We start from the raw sequence: 22,139 nt of genomic DNA on the forward strand, positions 1-22,139 counted from the left end.
CTAAATTTAGCTACGTATTTCATAGTCTTCCTAAGTCACAAGCTTATCTAAAAAGTACATGTGTGACTTTTTTTTTTTTTTTTAATAAATATATCTTTATTGATTTCAGAGAGAGGAAAGGAGAGGGAGAGAGGGAAATCGAAGTATCAATGATGAGATAGAATCATTGATCCGCTGCCTCCCGCACGCCCCCGACTGGGAATCGAGCCCTCAACCCGGGCATGTGCCCTGACTGGGAATCGAACCCTGATCGTCTGGATCCTAGGTCAACACTCAACCACTGAGTCTCGCCTGGCCGGGCATGTGTGACATTTTAAAGATGCTGTTTTCCAATCACTTGGAACAAGAACACGAAAAGTATACTCCAACAATGGTTTCTGCAGGCACCAAGTGTACAGGTTGGAACCAAACTCTCTTCACCTGCGTACCCTCTCCCTGGGCCTTTGGTCCCCCACCCACCACCAGCAGACTCCCAATTTACAGGGTTCTTTAGTTCCATGACCCCTATATCCATTAGCAGCAATTGCATTTTGGAAAACACTGTTCAGAACCAAAGTAATATTCAGGACAAAAATAACAACCATCATGGCAAGAAGCGCTGCATACCTACGATACAACAGGCGCTGTGCTAAGCGCATTATTTAACTGCACTTTCCAACAGGGCAGCCGCTAGGCACATGCCACTATTTACATTAAAAGTAAATCAAATCAAATAAAAATAAAAATGTAATTCCTTATCCATATTAGCTATTTTTTAGGGGCTCAATAGCCATACATGGCCAGTGGCTACCATACTAAATAGCCAGATTAAAATTTGTGGTTTAGAAAAATACTGCACCACATTTATTGTCTAAAATGTGCATTCTTCTTTTAAGTTACTTCTTACTGAAATGATTTCATAGAGGAAGTTTCTAGTTATGGTTGTTATATGACCATCAAAAACATAAAAATGTCATCGTTACCTCTGCGAACACTTCTAAATCTAACTGCAGTAGTGTGATTCACCCAAAATAATTCAGCATTGGGGAAGTGAAGAATAAAACGCGTGCCCCAGGCGAGGCTCACACCCACTAAGAAAAGAATGTAGGCATCAGATACAGATCCTCAGTGCAAACAAAGGAATCACACCAGCTGGTGGCTCAACGGCCACAAGTCCACGTGTTCCACCTACTAACGCAAGACACAGTTTCCAAGTACTGCACTTTCTGAATAATAATAAACAAAAAGTCACATCGGAAGAAAACCAATCATCACCATCAAGACTCTGAGCCATACCAACACAATATTGAAAAACTACATCTCTATCCAATCCTCTGAGACACCTTCAGAGAAACAGGTGTAATCTGAAGTCGACTGAAATGTGTTCAAGGGCCCTTTCCAATGGCTTTAATAGGCTCAATGACGTGATTAGCAAGACCAGACTCGTCACGACAAGAGGAAAGAGGCTGAAGACAACGCGCCTGGGTTTCTCTAGGACCCTTCCTAAAGGCACAGTGAGTGTGTCTGTGGCCACAGAAGCCGCTCACTTACCATGGACTTGGTGAAAGGCCTGGCCAAGGTAAACAGCAGCGTGTACACCCACCAGTTGCGATGAATGGAGGAGTACATCATGTTTCCTGGATGCACTGCATTCGACGTGACCCCTCGAGGGGACAGGCGGCGATGGAGTTCGTTGGAGAAGAGAATGTTGCAGAGTTTGGACCGGTTGTAAGCCAGCATGGCCCAGTAGTCGTTTTTAGATGGAGAGAGGCGGCTGAAGTCTAGTTTTCCCAAGGAATCATTAATATCTGTAAATCTAAAAAAAACAGAAAATATGACATGAAGCAGCCAATCTCTGACATCCGATACAGCTTCTTAATTTTTATTGGAAGTCTGCAAAACTACAAGACCACTGAAAACCCGATTGTGCAAATACTGAAACAAAGTCAACCTTAAAAACAGAGAATGGTGATTTAACCATATAAACCAACTGGATTCAAAGATAGACTAATTAAAGGCCCAAACTCCTAAATGGAGCAGTCTCAACATGCTGAACACCCCCCGTCTCTAACATATATTTCTCAAAACCTCCAACAGGAAGTTCAGGGATAATTAAATTACATGCAAAAGCATCTTTTAAAAAGGGCAGCTGCTTTTGGAAGCCAAAAGACATCACATTGCTAACCTTTGACGGGGCTTTCCTCGGTTATTTTAGCCAACGCTTGAGTCCTGTATAGTTTCATTTAAGCATCCAAGTAAATATATAGATGAGTCTCGCTGCCTCCAAGACTCTTTTCCAGATTAAAAATTAATGATTATAAAGGGGTTACAACCTTGGTGAGGTGCCATCAATAGTCTTATACGTTTAAAAGACAAATATAAACAAAGCCAAAATGAGTTCTGGCAGAGTCTAATGTTTTTAAGTATACCCATGGCATGGATACACACAAATCAAAGTAAGTAGTTGATGTTTTATAATTGGGTCTGATGGAGTCGTTAAACACCAGCTGTTTGCTTCTTTCCTTTCTTTCTTTCTTTCTTTCTTTCTTTCTTTCTTTCTTTCTTTCTTTCTTTCTTTCTTTCTTTCTTTCTTTCAAAAAAGCAACATAGAGACAAAGTAGTGACTGCCCTTTGAAAAATGGATAAAAACAAAATTTTCTGGATGACGGTCTCATCTTTGCTAAGAACCTGGTCTGCTTCATTAAATTACCTCTGGGCATCTGCACTGAGTGACAAGGAAGTACATGAGTAACCTAGATAGCTTCTCTGGGAAACAAAAGCAAAAGGTAAAATGAAAATTATGGAATGATCTGCTTATTCCTTAATATGAGCAGTGCGGTTGAGCTATGACCCAAAAAAAGAGTCCAAGGGGCACATAGTATAAACTAAATACAAAGTTAGAGAACAAACTAAGGGCCAAGCAAGTCTCCCTTATAACAAAAAACTTTATTCGAGCCTTGCTCTAAAGGCAAAATTGACCATTAGGTTCAGATCGTCTGTGTTCTTCATTAGAGAGAATGGAGAATGTGGCACTTTGACTGTGGCACTTTCGTATGTTTAGAATGAGCTCGCTGCTTTGTTTTTTTAAGAAAAATGCAGAAGTCTCATGACCAGGGGACACGATGGGTAGATTAAATTCCTAAAACGAGAGAAGTGATTCATGCACAGCCCCCAATCTAGAAACAAGGCAAACACACACACACACATACATGGAGCATAATAAGAAATTACATGGAACCAAGTTGAAGCAAGGTTTCAAGGAAGCACAGCTGCCAAATATCAGGCCCACTCTGCACACAGAGTGGACCCCTGGTTTCCTGCCCCGTCGCTCATCTCCTGGGCAGCAAACCCATTTTTAAGGCTCGATTAGCTCGTATTGACAGTGCTGCAGCAAGTGGGAAGTGTGGGCAAGGCTTTTGATTCCTCTGAGCCAGGGCAGGCTTCCTGAAAAACCACCCTACTCACCTCTCAGCTCAAGAGGCAGTAAAACAACTCTTCAAAGGCTGCCTACTCTATTTTCAAGCTGAAAAACTGACAAAGCCAAGTAATCACGTCTTAATAGAACGATCCTCCTACCAATACACTGGCGTGTTAACATTTGCTCTCTGGACATTAACACTGGCTGTTTGAGGGGACCTCTGGCTTGTACGCTTGTATTTCTATATACGCTGATCCCGTTTTTTTCTTTAACTGAGGATTTTTAAATTTCCAAACTAAAGTAATTAGGGTGGATTTTATATAGACAAAAGCTAGTATGCTGAAAGAATAAGCCTGAATTTGCATTGGAAGCTGTGTGTGTGTATGTGTGGTGTGTATGACCACACACTCCGCACAGCTGTGCCCATTTAGAGTTGTTCAGCCAGTGCCGTGCTCTTTCTTTCTATTTCCACTGTTATCTGAAATTTTTTCACAGCAAGGAAGTCAAGTTCTCATTTTCATATGATGTATTTTAGGTATGCAGAAACTCAAGTCACTCGCTCAGACTCCAGATAAGTAACAAACATACAGCGGAGACGCAGGGGGGCTCATAAATATTTTGCCTTGGGGCAGTCTGGTATAATATTTTCTGCAAACATAGGACTTTATTTTTCCCCTACCAGGGGGTCTTGACTCCAAGGAAGAGATTTCGCCAAGGTTTATGGAGGTAATTAGATATCAACACTCCCATTTTACAGCGCAGTTTCGGGCTCTGCGTCCTTGAGCTGTAAGCAAGGGCCTTCCCGGGACTGTGCACCCAGTACTGCCACTGGCTCTCCCGTGCCGTGGGGGGCAGTTAAAGTGTAAAAAACAAACCAGATTGGGGGGACGATCATTTTGCAAGAATACCCTTTAACATATACAAAGGATCATCAGAAGGCAGAAAACCAATGCCGACGACGCGACAGGAGCGAGCCTTGCATAGCACACTTCAGGACGGCCTTGCCTACAAAATCAGACGGATCAAGGCCCTTCCTTCCAATTCACCTTTTAAATGAAATTAAGATTCAGATCTCCAAGGTAGGAACGAATTACGCTGCAGTTAAGGAGAGAACAAAGACGTTCCAGGAAATACCCGTTTGAGATACAGATTTACAAAGGGGAGAGAGCAGCTGACAATTCAACGTAATCTCCCATTAAATACCAGCTCATTTAAACATATCCCATGGTGCCCTCCACATCTGGCACACGGCTGGGGCTGGCAGATTTATTTCCGGAGCGCGCTCTCCTGCGCCTGCCCCCACGGTAGCCTCCCTCACTCCTTAACAGGGCCGCTCCACTTTCTTTCGCAAACCTGATGTGATTTGCAAAGATAGTGATGTCCAGATTTTGTTACCGCTTAATTACTAGATGCTCCGTGTCTTTGAACACAGGGGAGGATTATTACTGGCATTTTCCTTTCATTTCAGCCATCATAAATTTAAAATGGGAGAAGTAAATCTCTCCGCAGCATGTCACTTACACCCTAAGCCCCTGTGTTTGGGAGTGATAAAGGCTTCAGACTAACCCTTGGCTGGTCTCTCTCTTCCAAGTCCCAGGGGTTACATTTTATGGAAGCGTGATTTAAAAAATAAGCTTCATTCTGGGTCACTAAAACATTTCAGGACTTAAGGCGGAGAAGAAGGGAAGAAAATAGGCACTTGAGCATTATTTTTTCCAGCTACTTTGCTAGGAGTGAAAGCTCCCAACCACACCAGGAAAATCTCCCCAACATGCACTAAATCCAGCCTCACCCAGCGAGTCCTTTGTCTTTCCCCAGTACTTCTCTTCAGACAAACAGTTGTTTATCCAACTCTAGAAACAAATATGCTGAAAATACGATGAAATTTTCAAATGTCTTTTTACTCAATTGAATATTCTCCTAATGGTGATAGAAAAGAAGTGCCATCTGATGTTTTAATTGAAATTTTAACCAAAAGAGGCATGGCCAGATTTCTAATATGTTCTAACTACAGTACTTCCCTTCCTACAATTACACAGCTAATGTCTGCATTGAATTCCCTAATTTCTCATTATAAAACAATTGGATTTCATCTCGCAGTCTTTAATTGCATTGTTTCTCCTGCTAGAATAACTGCACATTCTTCTTGGTGAGATGTTGAAGTTGTTGAATGACAAATCAATAAAGGTCAGGCATTCAGATTTAATCAATTATTATTCCTTCTCAAAGCAAAATCAATGAGGGGCCTGAAGTAGAGTTGTAAAAACAATCTACATAGCTATAGACGAAACCCCCAAATAATCTCCCACAATCACACACACACACACACACACACACACACACACAAAAACACCTCAAAAAATTAAGTAAGCCAGGTCGAGTGCACCCACACTTTTCAGAGTAGGACTGATGAAAATTATTTTCAGAAAGAGAGCCTTGGGAGAGTATTAGCCAGTGCGAGGAGGGCCACAAGTGAACAAAACATGGAATTCTAACCCACCTATGGGACTCCGAGGAGACCACAACGACCCGGGCTGGGGCTGAGCGGCACAAGACATCCTGCAGGAGCTGGACCAGGTAGAAGTGCCCCAGGTGATTCACCTGGAAGGTGGTCTCCAGGCCATCTTTTGTGAGGCTCCAGGGTAGAGCAAAAGCCGCCGCGTTGCACACGAGCACATGCAGAGACCTGAAAAATAAAACAGCCAGTGTTGTGCAGGCATAAACATGCTAAAGTCAGGGATAATTCATGCTCCCTCGGGAATAAACAATTCTTTGCTATCTTCAAGATTCCAGTAACTTGAAAATGGAGTGCCCCAGAATGTCGCATCTTAAACCACTCTGATGGGGAAGGGCTTGGACTTTGAGTTGGCAACTGTCTGGGGTTGCTGAGGAAAGGGGTTCCCGGGATGCAGGACTTTAAGTGCTAAAACCAGAGTCATACTGGGCAAACCAGAATGTGTTGGTCACCTTGGTTGGAGCCTAGGACCTACACCTAACTGAATCTGTGCTTCTTAATTCCATCCAATTCTCAGCCCCAGGGCAGGGGGCCATGAGTCAAAGGAGATGTCATCCATGGCATCATTTGTCTGGTTTTGTTGTTTTTCTGGGCCTGAAGCTGAAATACAACTGGAGCCTAGATTTTATCCCTAGGAGTTAATGTTTAAGGGAGTGTTTGTGCAAGGGCTTGTAATGAAGTCACATGAGGCCACTCTCTGGCCCCTTGGTCCTCCTCCGAGGGGGGTCTACCACACGACTGGTGACCTGCCAGGGGAGGAAAGGTCAGGAGAGGATAGGAACCACATGACCAGCCATATGAAAGGGCAGGGAGTCTAAATCTCTTGGCCAGTGATATGATCGGGGAGAAAAGGTCACCCTGGGGGTGAGGTCCTTGTTTTCCCAGGTCTACTAGACAAGTTTCCAAGACTCTTCCCTAAGGAAATACTCAAAATGTACATAAAGGTTTACTCATAGGATGAGTGACAATTACAAGTTAGCCAGAATTTTAAAAACCATATATGAACTAGAAGCCGCTTAAAATCCAACAACAGAAAAATGGGGAAGCAAAGCTCCGGAACCCTGCGAGGTATCTGCCAGGATAAGTCACTCTGCCCTTCCCTTCAATCCACAAGAGAACACTCTTCTAAGTTGTTTTTCCAGTGTTTCCCTGTCTTTAAGACAGGCCTGGGCACTTGGGATTTGGGCAACATAACCTTTTGATTACTACACCTTTATCCCAGCCTGCTCATTTTATCAAGAAAATGCAAACTGTATCAAGCAAAGAAACTTGCTTCCCAAAGACCTCAGCCCGGAGGCATGAACCCGTGAGGACCTGGGCCACCCCTTCCTGTTTCACCAAATTTCAATGCCCTTCGTTAATGTTAACTGCACAACACCAGAGGCAAAATATGCACCCTGTGCCTGAAACTTGTCACCTCCGTTAATTAAAAACAGGCTTATGGAATATGAAACTATAAAGTGCTAGACTTTTTTTATTATTATTAATTGTAAAGACACTTCATTGGCTTGCATAAAAGGAAAGGAATTCTTTTAGCCTTGCTTTAATGAGGTTTTTATTATTCAAATGGCAAATTTTGCTCAGTTTTGACCAAAAGCCATTGTAATTCAAAAGGCTCTGAGATGATGAATATTTACAAAATATCAAAGGAAAGAGTTCACACTATAAAGACAGAATGGAAACAAAAGTAGTATCACTCGGATAACAGTCAATGCTATTAGTCAGCACTTTCAGGGGCTGAGCATTCCCCTTCTTTGGTGGGTTCTGGTCTGTGAGAAGGGAGTGAGGACAGGACAGGCTGTCCCCCTTGTGTAGATCTGGAGGTTACAGCGGGGGGGAGTGTGCGCGTACACTCTCTGTGGTTCTGAACTACCCACGGAGCCCTGGAGAAAGCTCCTACCTGCCCTGCTCTGAGCTGCTGGGGAGCATGTGTAGAAAGTAGCACTCCCACCCTCTCGAGCCAAAACATGTCAGTGGGCCAGAGAACAACTACTCAAGAGCAAGGAGGGTGGGCCCTGGCCAGTGTGGCTCAGTTGGTGGGGCATCATCCCTTGTCATCGAAGGGTGAGGGCCCGGTCCAGGGCTGGATTCCTAGTGGGGGGAGGTGCAGGAGGCAACCAATCAGTGTTTTTCTCTCACATCGATGTTTCTCTCTCCCTCTCCCTCTCCCTCCCTCTCTCTCTAAAAATCAATTTTTAAAATCTTTTTTTTTTTTTTTTTTTAATACTGGCTGCACGTGGCTTAGCAGCTGAGCATCAACCTAGGGTCCAGGAGATTGCAGTTCGATTCCAGGTCAGGGCACATGCCCAGGTTGCTGGCTCGATCCCCAGTTGGGGTCGTGCAGGAGGCAGCCGATCAATGACTCTCTCTCATTGATGTTTCTATTTCTCTCTCTTCCTCTCTCTGAAATCAATAAAGATATATTTTAAATAAATAAATAAATAAAGGTCTTTTTTATAAATGTGATCATTATAAAAAAAAAAAAAAATTAAAGAGTAAGGAGGGTAGGATTCCAATGGCTGACCAGTGGGAAGTGCTGCTTGTCACCAATGGGAGTGACAAGTGACATAAATAAATAAAGGTCTTTTTTATAAATGTGATCATTATGAAAAAAAAAAAAAATTAAAGAGTAAGGAGGGTAGGATTCCAATGGCTGACCAGTGGGAAGTGCTGCTTGTCACCAATGGGAGTGACAAGTGGCCAAGCTTTCTGTCCAGAGTAGCCTTAAGTGATACTTCTCACAGGAACGAGCACTAAATGGTGCTAGTAAATAAAAGAGGGTCCTAGTCCAAAGGCTATAGCTTACTGGCTTCTAGACAGCAGATCTCCAAGTTTTCTTCCCATTCCTTCCTTTTGTTTCTTTAATTCAGGGATAAATGACATGCAGTACAACGTTAGTTTCTGGTATACAGCCCTCAAGATTCCCATCCATTGACTATCCCCTCTCTTTCTGGCCTTTTCAATCTCTCCCTCTCCACTCGTTCATTCTTGCTGTCTATCAGGCTAATCAGATTTTTCCGATTTTCTGACCATTTGTTGGGAGAAAATCAGGAAAGAAGGAGAGAAAGTGGAGGAAAGAGAGAGAGAAAGGAAGACAGACGAGGAGGGGGTGGCTGGAAAGGGAAAGAAAGATATCTCCTGGATATTGGGGCTCCTTTGAGGTGCACCAGCCTGCCCCTTCCACTTTATGGTCTATCACTTTGAAATACTTATCTCCACTGGCGATCTCTTTCCTGCCCACAGCCCCAGCCCTCTATCCCTCCTACGTTACAGAACCTCATTCCTACCTACCCCAAATCTAAACCCTTCATCCTGTCTCCTCAAGTCTTCCCCCGTTCAAGATGCTCTGATTCCTGCAATGGGAGATTCTCTGTAACCAGTCACGCGAGATAAACACTTAAGAAACATTTGCTATCACACCTTCTCCCAGAGTCTCTACGACTGATCAATGCCAACATCGCTAGATCTTTCAGGATCTCTATACTGTTCTGTCCAGCCCTTTACATTTCCAATGGAGTGGGCGCTATGATGTTCTGTCTTGTTCTGATTTATGAGTCCCATGTGCCCATTCCCAACTGCTATGGGCACTGATTTCTTCAGAAAATTGTCCCTGGCTGATGGGCACCGTCATATCTGGAAAGTCATGCCCCACAGCCAGGTGCTCTCCAAGAGAACCAACTCTGTATAATTATAATTCCCTCTCCAGAGATCCCTATAGGATCAGGCTGAAACCAGCTTCCAGTTGAACACAACCTGTTTCCCTCCTTCCTTTGAGAGCACTCGCCCAATAAATCATTTGAGCAAACGTCCCCATTGCAGGCTTGATCTCTAGGGAACCCAAGCTAAGACTATGACTGTTACTCCATGTGTCTCCTTCTTATGTCTTTAGATTTATCACTGCAATAGCCTGTACCTGCCTGCCACCTCTGCTTTCTCCCTTACTTGGCTATTCATGAATACTGGGGCCAAGTTAAAAACATTCTCAGAGTATAACAGAAATATTGACAAAGGCATTTTTAAAATTTATAAAACTAAATTACAAATAGCCAGTACAAGATTTAACATTCTTAAACTCCACTTCTACTAAAAATTTAAAAAGATCATTTTGACGTATCAAATTAGCAGATTTATTTATATTATTATAATATTTTTATGTTGTTATATAACACTGATTGGGATATGTATTCCTACACCCTGGATATGTGTTGTTTTAAGCCAATACATTTTTGGTAATTTATTACAACCGCAAGAGAAAACTAACAGAGTGAGGTAATAAATGTTTGCTGTTTTAAGTCACTAGATTTGGGGGATAATTTAGCAGCAACAGATAACTAATACATGCATCATGCTATGTGATAGAAGCCAAATCCAAAAACCTACACACAGAATACTTCCATTTATATAACATTCTGGAAAAGGCAAAACTCTAGGGACAGCAAAAAATCAATGGTTGCCAGGGGCTGGGTGTAAGAAGCAGGAATTACTACAAGGGGGCACAGGGGAAATTTAGAGAGGGGGGTGATGGAACTGTTCTATATCTTGATTGTGGTGAGTCCATGACTGTGTGTTTGTCACAACTCACAGAGAACTGTACAATAAAAGCAGTGAATTTTTCTACATGTAAAATGCACCTTAACTTAAAAAACAGAGAAAAACGATAGTGCTTTGTGTTTCTCCAGTGGAACTGATCACATTCCCCAGGGTGCTGCATTCAAGTGTCTGTGTACCAACCACACCCAGTAGGACTTTCAGCAACCTGGCCTCATTCATCTCCACACCTCTGGAGCGACTTGCAAAGCACCTTGCCCCTGACATGTGATTGATGTAAAACTGCTGAACTTAAACTAAACTCAGGTAAAATGTGCATGGACTGTTTACGATATGCTTTGCTCTGAGTTCCAGGGAAACAATTGAGAAAAGAATTTTAAAACTCTATTTGCAGAAAGAACAGGTAAACTGAACATCCATTGTAGACGTCAGAGAATGTTTGGCCATCTCCACAGGACTCATGCTAACTGTCTCCCTGTCCTTTCAAGAGCTAGCTCAAATCCCACCTCTCTTGTGAAATTTCCTGGACCACCCCTACTAAAAGAATGGCCCCTTATCTGAATTTGTAAAACATTTAATATCTGCATAATTCTTAGGCAACTGCTGAAGCTAGTCTTGGGAAAGATTCCCTGAATGTTCTGATCGATCATAAAAATCCTTTCTTGTATAATTTTCAGGACCTACTTCTAAGTGTTGCAACAGAAGAGGTGCAGTCCTGCAGTTCTGTCATCAAATAAAACTGACCATAAGACTTTGGTCATAGGGGATGTTCAGTACATGCCTGTTTAATTGATCACACAGGCCTAGAAAATATGAACCTAAAAAGGTCTGCCATTTTCCCTTGCTTGGGGCATTCATATGATTTCAGTCTGAGAAACCATTGTTGATAGGACTTAGTATGTCAATAGTCTATTTTAATCATCATAGCAACCCATAAGGTAGACAACATCATCCCCATTTTACAGATGAGAAAAGTAAGCTTCAAAAAGGTTTCTTGTCTGTAATTGAAGGAGTGAAAATTCAAATCCAGAACATTTACCACTGAACTCTTTTTTTAGCCATAAAAATGCACAGGTTTGAGAACAAGACAATAGGAATGCATACTACTGCAGGCCAAGGGGCTGCACACAGAGAGTGGTGTCTCTGGATGGCGCCCCTCCAGAATTGTTCAGGGCACACCCTGCGCAGCTATGAGCAGCAGTGCTATCATGAGACTAAGAAGTCAGAAGGGGATGATATGCTTGAACTTCAGCCCATCTCCAAACTGACTCTCTCCCAGTGTGATGACAGGAATGGAGCTTTCTGGACAGTATAGAAATTCATGACACTTGTATCACGTTTCTTTCTGATCCCCACTCAAACACTGTCACAATGCATTCTTGTCTTCTTTTAGTTTTCCACTTAGATGGATCTGCGAGGACCCCTCGCTCGGTCCCAGCCACCCATTTGACACGTCATGCACGACCCTCTCCATCTCCCAGGACCTACTCAGAAGGCACTTCCTTCCTCAAAGAATCCTTGTGCCTCATCTGGAAAATAAGCAATATCTCCCTCTTCTGAGGCTCCTAAACACCTTCCCTAGACCTTTACAAGGTTGGTAGTGTGACTGACAAAAAGACAGACACAACTGATGATCCTTTGACTTGCTACTGGTAGTCAGCTGCATGGGCCGGAGACCCAAGTTCCCTTACCTTCTAGTTCCTACCAATGCAACAAGCTACTAGAGATACCAGCCCAGTGGGGGGGGGGGGGGGGTCCAGGATCCCATTAGTATCCTCCACAAACGTCCATTGCCACTCTCAACCCTGTCGACTACTCTGAATGCTCAGCAGTAACTAGCAACTGCCCAACTCCAGCCTGCCGGAGTGTTTACTGAACACCAACTTCGGAGCTTCAGCATCTCCCAGAAGGCTTGGCCTTCCATTCTGCCTGGGGTGTGTCCATCCCTACATTATTTAACACTTTCTATCACGTGCTACATGTACAAATGTTGTCTCTGCCAGCAGACAACAATCAATGTCCAAGGGAAGAGAGGTCTTTGTGTTTGTCCAAGGTCTTGCATGTAGTAAGAAGCCTTTTGTGCATCCTGAATGGATACATCTGAATCAATGCTATCGTCCCAATGACATTTGGTCTATAGGCCATTACATAGCCACGTTTACAAATATATTATTCCCTAAAAAAAATAAAAAAGACATAAGGAGGAGGCAACAAGTAGCTTTGGTTCTAGCTGATAATAAGACAGAGTTATTAATGCTTTGGAGATAAGATCAGCCCATTATGACTCAAGGAACCTAAGAACCAGATGCACAATTTCAAACCTGAGAACTGAGAAGTGAACTTTAAAGAGCGTGAGGAGCAGTAGCAGCCATCACGGCATTGAGTTACAGTGAAGATTTGTAAATCGAATTGTAACATGCTCCCCCCCAAAAAACAAGGCAGACTTTCACAGGTTAAATAAACACCCCGAGGAATGTTAACACCATTGTGGCTCTTGGGAATTCCATTTCAGACACAGCAAAAGTATGAGCCAAGTAGAATGTTATATAAAGGAAAATACTTTTCAACTCCCCCCTGAAACAGAGTGTCCCACCATCTGGGGCACTTCTCAAGTGAGTAGCATGATTTCATACTACTTGGAAATATTCTGAAATTCAATAGAAAGGGCCTAAGGACCCAAAATCCCCAAAGCAACTATTTCTCAGTTTTTCCCTTGTGTTCCTCTGTCTTTTTCTCCCAGAAAAGGAAGGGGGGAAATATTATAGAATTCCAAAGTGCAGGCAGTCTGCTTAAATAACTCAGGCAGGTTTATTTTGAACTGAAATATGGCAGGATAAAACTTAACATAACCATTCTCTCCTACAGCAACCTCAAGCCCGGGGAAGGTTCTCTACACTCCAGCAATCACCAAAACTAGGACCACGGTGCCCAACATGCAGGTGATGCTACCAGTAAAACTCAAGATGACTTTAGGTGGTATACAGGCAAACTTTTTTAGAAGTGCTTATTTGCTGTAATGTACTAGAAAAAAAATGTAATTCACCTCTAGAACTCACGACGATAAAAATGATAAAAGGGAATGATAACACCCACCTTGATTGATAGTTGTGAGAATTAGAGAAAAATGGTAAGTGGCCCGGGCCGTGGCAGAGATGGGACCGTTTCCTTTTCCTAAGCTGCCTGTTTCCTAGAGCTTGAGCTACACTTTGGAACACGATACCCATCAATAATTCAGAGATATAAAATATGCATATAATTTTCTCCCACATTTATAAAATACCTATGTACTGTTTCCCATACTGTTACTCAGTAACTCTGGGAGATAAGGTCCTGGATAAAAAGGCAAGGATATTTTAAAGCAAATAACACAAGAGAAACAGGAACACATAAAACCAGCATCAGCTGAGGCGCTCAGTGACCGCCCAGCTGTGTTCCTAAATTTTAAAGGCGCCACATATTTTGAGAATGTGAGGGACATCCACCACCCAGTATTGAAATAATAATTAACCCAGAGCGCATTCTGCTGTCAAGATAGCCTGGCCGCGCTTTGTTTTCAAGTTGGAACAGAGAAAATAATCCGAGCCAATCAGCAGGAATAGAGCAGAGCCCTGGCTGTGTCCCCTGGAGACCACCAGGAATTTTTCATTTCATGCACCATTTACAACTTCTTATAGTGAATTCCAGAACATCAGTACATACACTTAACAGAAAATGGAAACGTTCTTGTTTTTGTTATTTCCTTAAATTTTTGCCTCACGTCCATTATCTCGATTATACTTTCCCATTTCATCATATGCAGTCCCGGCAGCCAACTCGCAACCTCATTGATTCTGAACGGGGGCAAATGTGTAACAGGAATACGCCACATGCTATTCTTCCAAGGGGGCTTTCTAGGGGGGGAAAATGCAATAATTTGATAATTATGCCACCAACGGCACTTAATCCAACCGGCATATCTCAAGCGCAGGTCTGATTCTTTGGTGTTACAATTCCAGGCGTTCCCATTTTTTTCCTGCCCTTTGCACTGGGACTTTACGGCCCTGGGTTCTGAGAATATTTAATAAAGTGGACAATCAATGATAAGTACAATAAAGATGGAAGGGTGGGGAGAGTAAGAATAACTTCCACTATGCTCATGACCTAGTCACCTCACTTGAACATAGCTCCCACAGATTGAGAAAATGCAAATTAACCCAAGTCTCCCTTGGCAAATTCCCATTGTGTTCATCTGACAAATGAATCATGGTCCCGTCCTAAGAAAATTCACTTGTGATGTGAAAGAAGTCTGGGGAGGCCAAATTGGAGTTTAGTAAACTCCACAAGGGAACTCAGAGAATGTGAACATCATTCATATAAATGAAAGAAGGGAAGAGGCTGGCGGATGGGGAGGGCACGGGCTGGCATGACTGAGAGCAGAGGGAATTTGTTTTTGCCATGACCCCCAGTTTCCCACACAGAAAATACAGTAAGTCACAACAGTGGACTAGAAACCTCTGAAGAACAGCCACCCCTGTGCCCCCACACCTAGCACCTTGCTTGACCTACAATAGAAGTTGTTGAATTACTGAATCCCCGAAAATTAAACATCACTTGTGAAGTTCTCTACATCTCTGTGCACACCTATTAAGTTCATTGTCACGTGTTTTTTTAAAGCATTACATGTATACAGTCAGTCCTTTTTAAAGACCCACACAGTCTCTATGTCACCATGGTCCACGATACAGTCATTTACGAGCCACTGGCCTGATTTCTGTCATACTGAAGGATGCCCTGTATTTAATTGTTGAGAATGCACTGGGAACCAGCTCCTCTCAACCCCATCCTTTGCACAAACATCTACTAAGTGGGGTAGCTCCTCTGATTTGGAGTTTTAAATTAGCATGTGTTACAACAAATAGAATACTGGCCTGTGAACATGTTAAGTGTGAATGGTGATATGTGAGCTCTGGGGAGCTGAGCCCCGTGGCTCACAGAGCTCGCGCAGTTAGGCTGCCCAGCAGTGGGAGTCACTAAACGAAAAGTCCGTGCGGCCTTACAAAACACATCCCTTACTAAGAAATTGGAATTATCCAGGAATATTACTTGGCTGTGCCTACGAAGAACGGATTTACCCTTACACCGGAAAATGTCGCCTTCTGTCTCTGCCAGGGGTTCCCTTGCGGGAAGGTTCTGGTGTCCACACCACACAGCGTCCACACAGGGTCTTGAGCATAGGGGATCCCTGGCATTTGTTGACACTTCTGTTAAAATAATGCCTGGGCACCCTCTCTAAGGAACATGTATTCCCAAAAGCATTGTACTCAGTTGGTAAGCGGGGAAAATAAAGGCGATGAGGAAATAGCTAGCCTTTCCAGAAACGCACCAGCATTCTTTCAAATTAAGTGTATTTTGTGACATGAAACAATATCAAGCATTACAAGGCGTTATTTATGAACTTCTGCCATACCATGCATGCATATATTCTGCTGAAAGAATCATGGGAACATTCATTTTTTATATGTATTTGTAGAATAGCTGTAAGTACCCAAAGATGATTTCATTACTATTATGCAGAGTTTATTTCGAACATACCTCACACAGTTACAATGAAGGGAGGGGGTCTTAATGTGGGATGGTGGAGGTGAACTTACATGGACAATAGGAAAAAAATATCAGTTGGGGGATGTGCTTAAGAGCATGGTCAAGTCACTCAAACAATAAAACATCTCATACATTTTGTAAATTTCCTTGCCTAGAGATATATGGAGCTGTAACAGAGTTCAGAAAGCCCCTGACAGCTGTGCTGCCATTCAGACCTGAAAGATTCCGTGTTATGATAAAAATTAATGTACTCTGACATCCTCTGGGACTCCCAGGGTCCTGGGAATAGCTAATGAAGAAATACAACCTTGCCAGAGAACAGCGCGCAGCTCTGGAGTTGAGGATTAATTCAGATGTGGTAGCAGTGTGGCCCCGCTGTCATCGGCTGTAAAGCAGCCAGACCCCGGGGTCAAAGGGAGCCAGCACTGATTGGTTAGAATTATTTCCTGGGTCAGGGGAGGTCAAATAAACAAAAATCTTTACAAAATAATTGAGCCCAAGTTGGATTCCGTCTGTCACTTTGTGCTAATGCTCTCTTCTTAAACCAAATAGGGGTCACTCAACATCTTGGTCTCTTGTTGGCTATGATCATAGACTTGAACGTATGAAACGTCTCGCCAGGACACGTGCCTCTCCAGTGATTACAGGACCACTGGGCATGTCCCAGTGGAAACTCCATCAAGGGGAGCTCAGAAAGGGTGTTAAGTGTTGAGACTGAAACGAATCCTGATCTCCAAAGAGAAGTTTCACTGTCCCCACCAACCTACCTTCCAACACCTTTCACCCTTAAGTATTATGATGTCTTCTAGGAGGGCAAACAATCAGAATAATTGTTCATAGCAGAATTATTTATAGTAGCCAAAAAGTGGAAATAACCTAAAAGTCCATCAACTGATGAACAGACAAAGTGTGGTCTGTCCACACAATGGGATATTATTCAGCTATAAAAAGCAATGAAGCACTGACACAGGCTACAACATGGATGAACCTTGAAGACATTGTCAGGTGAAAGAAACCAGACACAGCCCTGGTCAGGTTGCCTAGTGGTTAGCACATCATCCCAATATGCCGAGGTTTCAGGTTTGAACCCCGGTCGTCTGGACATATACAAGACTCAACTAATGAATGCATAAATAAGTGGAACAACAAATTGATGTTTCTCTCCCTCTCTCAATCTCTTCCTCTCTCTCTCAAATCAATAAATTAAAATTTTTAAAAAAAGAGAGAAGGCAGACATAAAAGAAGACGTATTGTATGATTCCATTCATCTGAAATGTCTAGAATAGGCCAATCAGAGGAGACAGAAAGTAGGTTAGTGGCTGCCTAGGGCTGGAGGGGGTGGGAGAAAGATAGGGAATGACCTCTAATGGGTACAGGTATGGGGTTTTCTTCTTGGAGTGATGCTAATGTCCTGGAATCAGTGGTGATGGTTGTACAACTCTGTGACTACACTAAAAGCCACTGAATTATGCACGTTAAAGAGATGAATTTGTAGTATATAAATTATTGCTCAATTTAAAAAAAACAAAAATCCCTGGACTCTGAGAATCCTACACTGAAACTCTCAGAATGAGTTAGGTGGCTCCCACCTGGGTTCCCTCACCCCTCACTAGAGCAGCTATTGATAACATATGTGCTTCATTAGATTAAAAAATAAAATAGCATTATTTATACATAGCACCAAAATAAATTCCAAAATAATATCAAAATAAATAAGTTTAACATTTGCCTGAAAATCATAAAGGCACTTAAACCTTTTTAAAACAAAATAGAATTAGGCAAATGTGATCATATCAAAAACCACCCCAAGAAGTCATGCACAGTATAAAAGGCAGGAGGAGAAGCTGCAGTTGAGCTGCCTGCCCAAGCAGGTGCTAAGTAGCAAACCCACCCTTCCACCAGGCTAGCAGAGAAGGGGCTGTAAATAAAACCCTGGACCGGATGCAAAACTGCGCTAAGCTTGGAAACCCTCCCAAAGAAAGGGAAAGAAGGAAGAAAGATCTGCTTTGATCCAAGACACCTGAGGGTCAGACAGGGCTGAGGAGCCTGAGATTGAAATCTGTTTTGGTATCAGGGTCTTTACGGGCCATAGCTACTTCTTGTCTAAGATCAATGTGAAGCCTTCCCTCTAACAGGGTGGCCAGTCCTGCTGTGTGTGTCAAAGCCGGGTCAGAGGAAGTTCCCCAAAAATCAGCAGAGTTACACTCAGGATCTGGGCTTCTTCTATGCAAATGAATCAAGCAGGAGGAGCCGAGGGCACCACCATCTAAGACAAGGAATGACCCGGGAAATGATAAATGAAAAGAGCTGAATGACGGCCAGTCCTTCCCGACCCCCAGTCCGGTGCTCTGCCCACTCCCTCACTACTCAGTGCCACTGAGCAATCCCACGCTTCCTCACCAGTGGAAGAAAACCTAAGATTTCTCTTCTGTCGCTGCCAGGAAGTGGTTTCTCCTCTCCATGGCTGCCATGGCCTCAGATGATTTGAAAAGCAACTGAGAAAAGAACTCTGATGACTCATAAACAGAAATCTTGCATTTTGCAATAAACATTGGACTTGAATTAATAAATGCAAGTTGTACAACTCATGCTTCAGATCTTAATACTACTGCCTAGTTTTTGAGGAAGGGGTGAGAAAAAGTTACGTGTAACCTTTCTGGAGGGTGATTTGGTTTCATAGATGATTAAAAGATATCCATATGCTTTGGCTCAGAAACCCCTCTTGTAGGAACCGATCCTAAGAAAACAAGAGATCCAAAAGGAAGTATGTGCGGAATGATCATAGTGTAACAAAAAATTAGAACTTAGCAGCCCAAAATTCAAGATAAGTTTACATTCAAATTAGAGAAATATATCTAATACCATGAAAAAGTGCCCACAGCATACTCAGTATGAAGAAAAAGACATGTCTGAATACAAAAACACACATGTAACAAAACCGCTTCATACTGACTCCGTGGCTATAATGAAGGACGGCCGTAATTTAAGTCAAAAAAAGGACCACAACAGGTGTTGGCAAGGACGTGGAGAACCTGGGATCCCCAGGTACTGCTAGTGGGAATGTAAAATAGTGCACGCAGCTGCGGAAAAGAGTTTGACGGTTCCTCAGAAAGTTAAACAGAAAGTTACTATACGATCCAGCATATGCTCAAGAGAAATTACAATGTATATCTTGATAAAAACCTAAACAGAAAGTTACTATACGATCCAGCATATGCTCAAGAGAAATTACAATGTATATCTAGATAAAAACCTGTACATGAATGATCATGGCAGCATTATTCATAATAGCCAAAAAGTATAAACAGCGCAGAGTTCATCAACCGACGAATGGGCAGAGGAACCAGGACTCGAGGCCTGCTGGCTGGGCTGTGCTCAGCGCCCCACACAGCAGCACGTGAAGATCACCCGGGGAGCTTCCGAAAGTCCAAATGCTCGGCGCACGCCCCAGAACACTTACATCAGAAAGTCTGGGGGGAGCAGCCAGGCACCAGTGACTTACAATAATCCCAGGCTGCTGCGACAGCATGGACAAGTTGAGAGCCACTGTCCCCAAGAGACAGTCCCTTGAGAGTTTGGGGAGCTGATGGGGGAACTTCAGGCACTGCAGTCCTTTTAGGCAGGACACATTCTGCCAAGATGCGTTTCCCAAAGCTGTGCTGTTTGTGAGCTTACCCATTACTTATACTTCTGAGACCAACAGAAACGTTTCTTTCTTCTTTCTGTTTTTGGTTATCAATTACTGCGTAATGTCAGCTCAAACGCCGTTTTGATTCTGAGCTGGTGACGGAGCTGTAACAGCAGTCTGAGCTTGAAAGGCAAACCGAAGGACTTTGCTGCTAATTGAGAGGATCTGTTTATATTTTTTCTAAATGACAAGGTACTGAGTAGGTTCTTACAAAATGAAGAAAAGAAAGGACTCATAGTATTAAAAACACAGTGCAGTGACAAGCAGTTCAACTAAAAATATAATCTTCCTCGGGGATTTTCAGCAGGCTGCCACAGTGTAGCACCGGTGATTTATCTCAAACGTATATTCAAGTTTTTAGGCTGACAAGAATTAGCTTCTCAACAATTTATGGGGGGGGGGGGGGAGATGGCTCCCACGTTATTAAAATGTGATTTCAGTGTGGTTTAAGCACAAGCTTCCCAACATGTCAATTATGTAAAAGTAGAACTCCAGTGTGACAATAGGGGTGGTTAGATGGTACAAGGAGAAAAACCAAGCTGCATTCGTGGGCCAACTTGGGAAATATAATTCTGAACCACAGAGGCTGAAACGCTTTTCCCAAGTCTTGCATAAACCAAGAATTCTCTGAGAGTAACCAAATGTTAACCCTAACATCACAGATTTGCTGCGCCAATGGCTGTGTAGGTGGTCTCAGTGAAGGCCAAAGGGCAGGCTGGGCAGGGCTCAGAGGTGGCAGCCCCTATCCAAGCCAAGCAATGCCAGGCTAGTTTGTTCACACGGCCCAGGCCCCAGCGGGGAAGCCGTGGCTCCTAGTGGATAAATGTGTTCACAGATTCCTAGAAGGGAACATTTGTGGTATGTGCCTAAAATAACTATTATACATTTGATTACTTCAAAATTTGTTTTCTAAGATCCATAAACATATAACCTCCATGCTACCCAAAGAGGTACTGATTCAAGAACTTTAAATGGCTGAGAACTGATACCCTAAAAGAAAAGTTTGGCCACTAAGTTTAACTGTTTCTGTGTTTGCCCTCCCTCCTTCCTTCCCTCTCTCCAACCCATTCTTCCCCTCATCCATCCGCCCATGTCCATCCACACCCTTCCTTGAGCTAACAATAAGACATTAAAGGTAAGAGTTGCAAAGGATGATGCTAGTGAAAATAACAATGATACAAGCTAAAGTTTCTTAACTGTTTATTAGGTATCAGGCACTATGTTTTAATAGCATTAATTACATTATTTAATCTTCTCAACCACTCCACAGGGCTATTACCATCCTCTCTCACTTTCAGCGATGAAGAAACTGAGGCTCAGAGAGACTGAGGCATTTGCCAAGGTCACCATCTTAGTAAGCTGTGGAACAGAGATTCAAAGCTAGGACTTAGATGAATTAGCCCAGGTTTCTGCTTCTCTGGTGCTCAGTCTAACAAAGAAAAATCAATATAGAAAAAAGCATCCCCAAAGCATTCCAAGCACCATGATTGGGCGTGTGGTCGATGACCCAAGAAGTGACCTGCCAGTTGAACCACTGTGTAGAGGAAAGAGGAGGGAACGAGGCAGGCCCTGTAGAGGACGTGAGAAAGCCATCCAGGGGACAGGCCGGAGGGGTGTGGCCCAGTCAGGAGGCAGAACTCCGAGGCAGCTCTGTGTGAGGTGAAGTACAGGGGCACAGGGTTGGGAGGACATGGCTATACATGAAGGTGGGTAAGGAGCCATATCCCAGAGGCCACGCCAGCAAGTACAGCCTTTGCAAGATCTCGCCAAAGGGTTTTCCACAGGACAGTGTCAGGCAGGAGTCTGCATTTGAGAGCAATCACTCTGGCAGCTCAGATGTGTGAATAGCAAAATGACCCTTTGGTCTTCTCCTGTCTAGCTGATCAGCATCATTATGAAGACAAGTAGGAAAAAAGGGAAATGAACACTGACATGCGGAGTAAATGTATAAATTCGACTGCAAACAAGAGTAAATAGCTGCCATTTCCGCTTAAACAGACTCCGTGGAGGGACGCCTTCTAGATATCTGGTGGGAAACAGTCTGAGCACCTTAATGGAGGGGATGAGCCTCTCTCCTGTTGGGCTAGTTTAACCGCTTTTACACATATTTCAGAAAAACAATTTCTTCTTGGTGATAGAAAATCAGCTGGAAGAAGCATCTCCTTCAACCTTGAAGTGAACTTAATAATCGTCCTAGTAGGCAAGGGTGGTCATCCATCCTATTTATGGGACAAATTTCCTCCAGAGCAACGCATCCTACATGACGCATTTCCCAAATGAGATGGATCTTTCTGATTCTCCAAACTACTGTCTAAGCTGAGTGTGAGGGCAGATTTTGAACTAAGTTCTAGTCTCGCTACCAACTAGCTAGAATAACCTTGGTCAAGGTCCTGAACCTCTTTTTAAGCCTC

At 43.1% G+C, this 22,139-nt stretch overlaps 1 protein-coding gene across 1 annotated transcript in view; it reads right to left on the minus strand.

Moving 5' to 3' along the window:
* Window positions 1-439: 439 nt before the first annotated feature.
* Window positions 440-22,139, minus strand: part of WWOX (WW domain containing oxidoreductase) — a 246,126-nt gene continuing 224,426 nt past the window's right edge. Inside the window, exons 7-9 of the mRNA XM_087827213.1 lie at window positions 5,898-6,083; window positions 1,493-1,795; window positions 440-1,460 (exon numbers count right to left, since the gene is read on the minus strand). Of these exons, the coding sequence (XP_087683339.1) occupies window positions 1,325-1,460; window positions 1,493-1,795; window positions 5,898-6,083 (625 nt within the window). The 3' untranslated portion in view covers window positions 440-1,324. The remainder of the gene's footprint in view (window positions 1,461-1,492; window positions 1,796-5,897; window positions 6,084-22,139) is intronic.

Source organism: Miniopterus natalensis, chromosome 18 (assembly GCF_054644295.1).
Source record: "Miniopterus natalensis isolate mMinNat1 chromosome 18, mMinNat1.hap1, whole genome shotgun sequence".
Lineage (NCBI taxonomy): Eukaryota > Metazoa > Chordata > Mammalia > Chiroptera > Miniopteridae > Miniopterus > Miniopterus natalensis.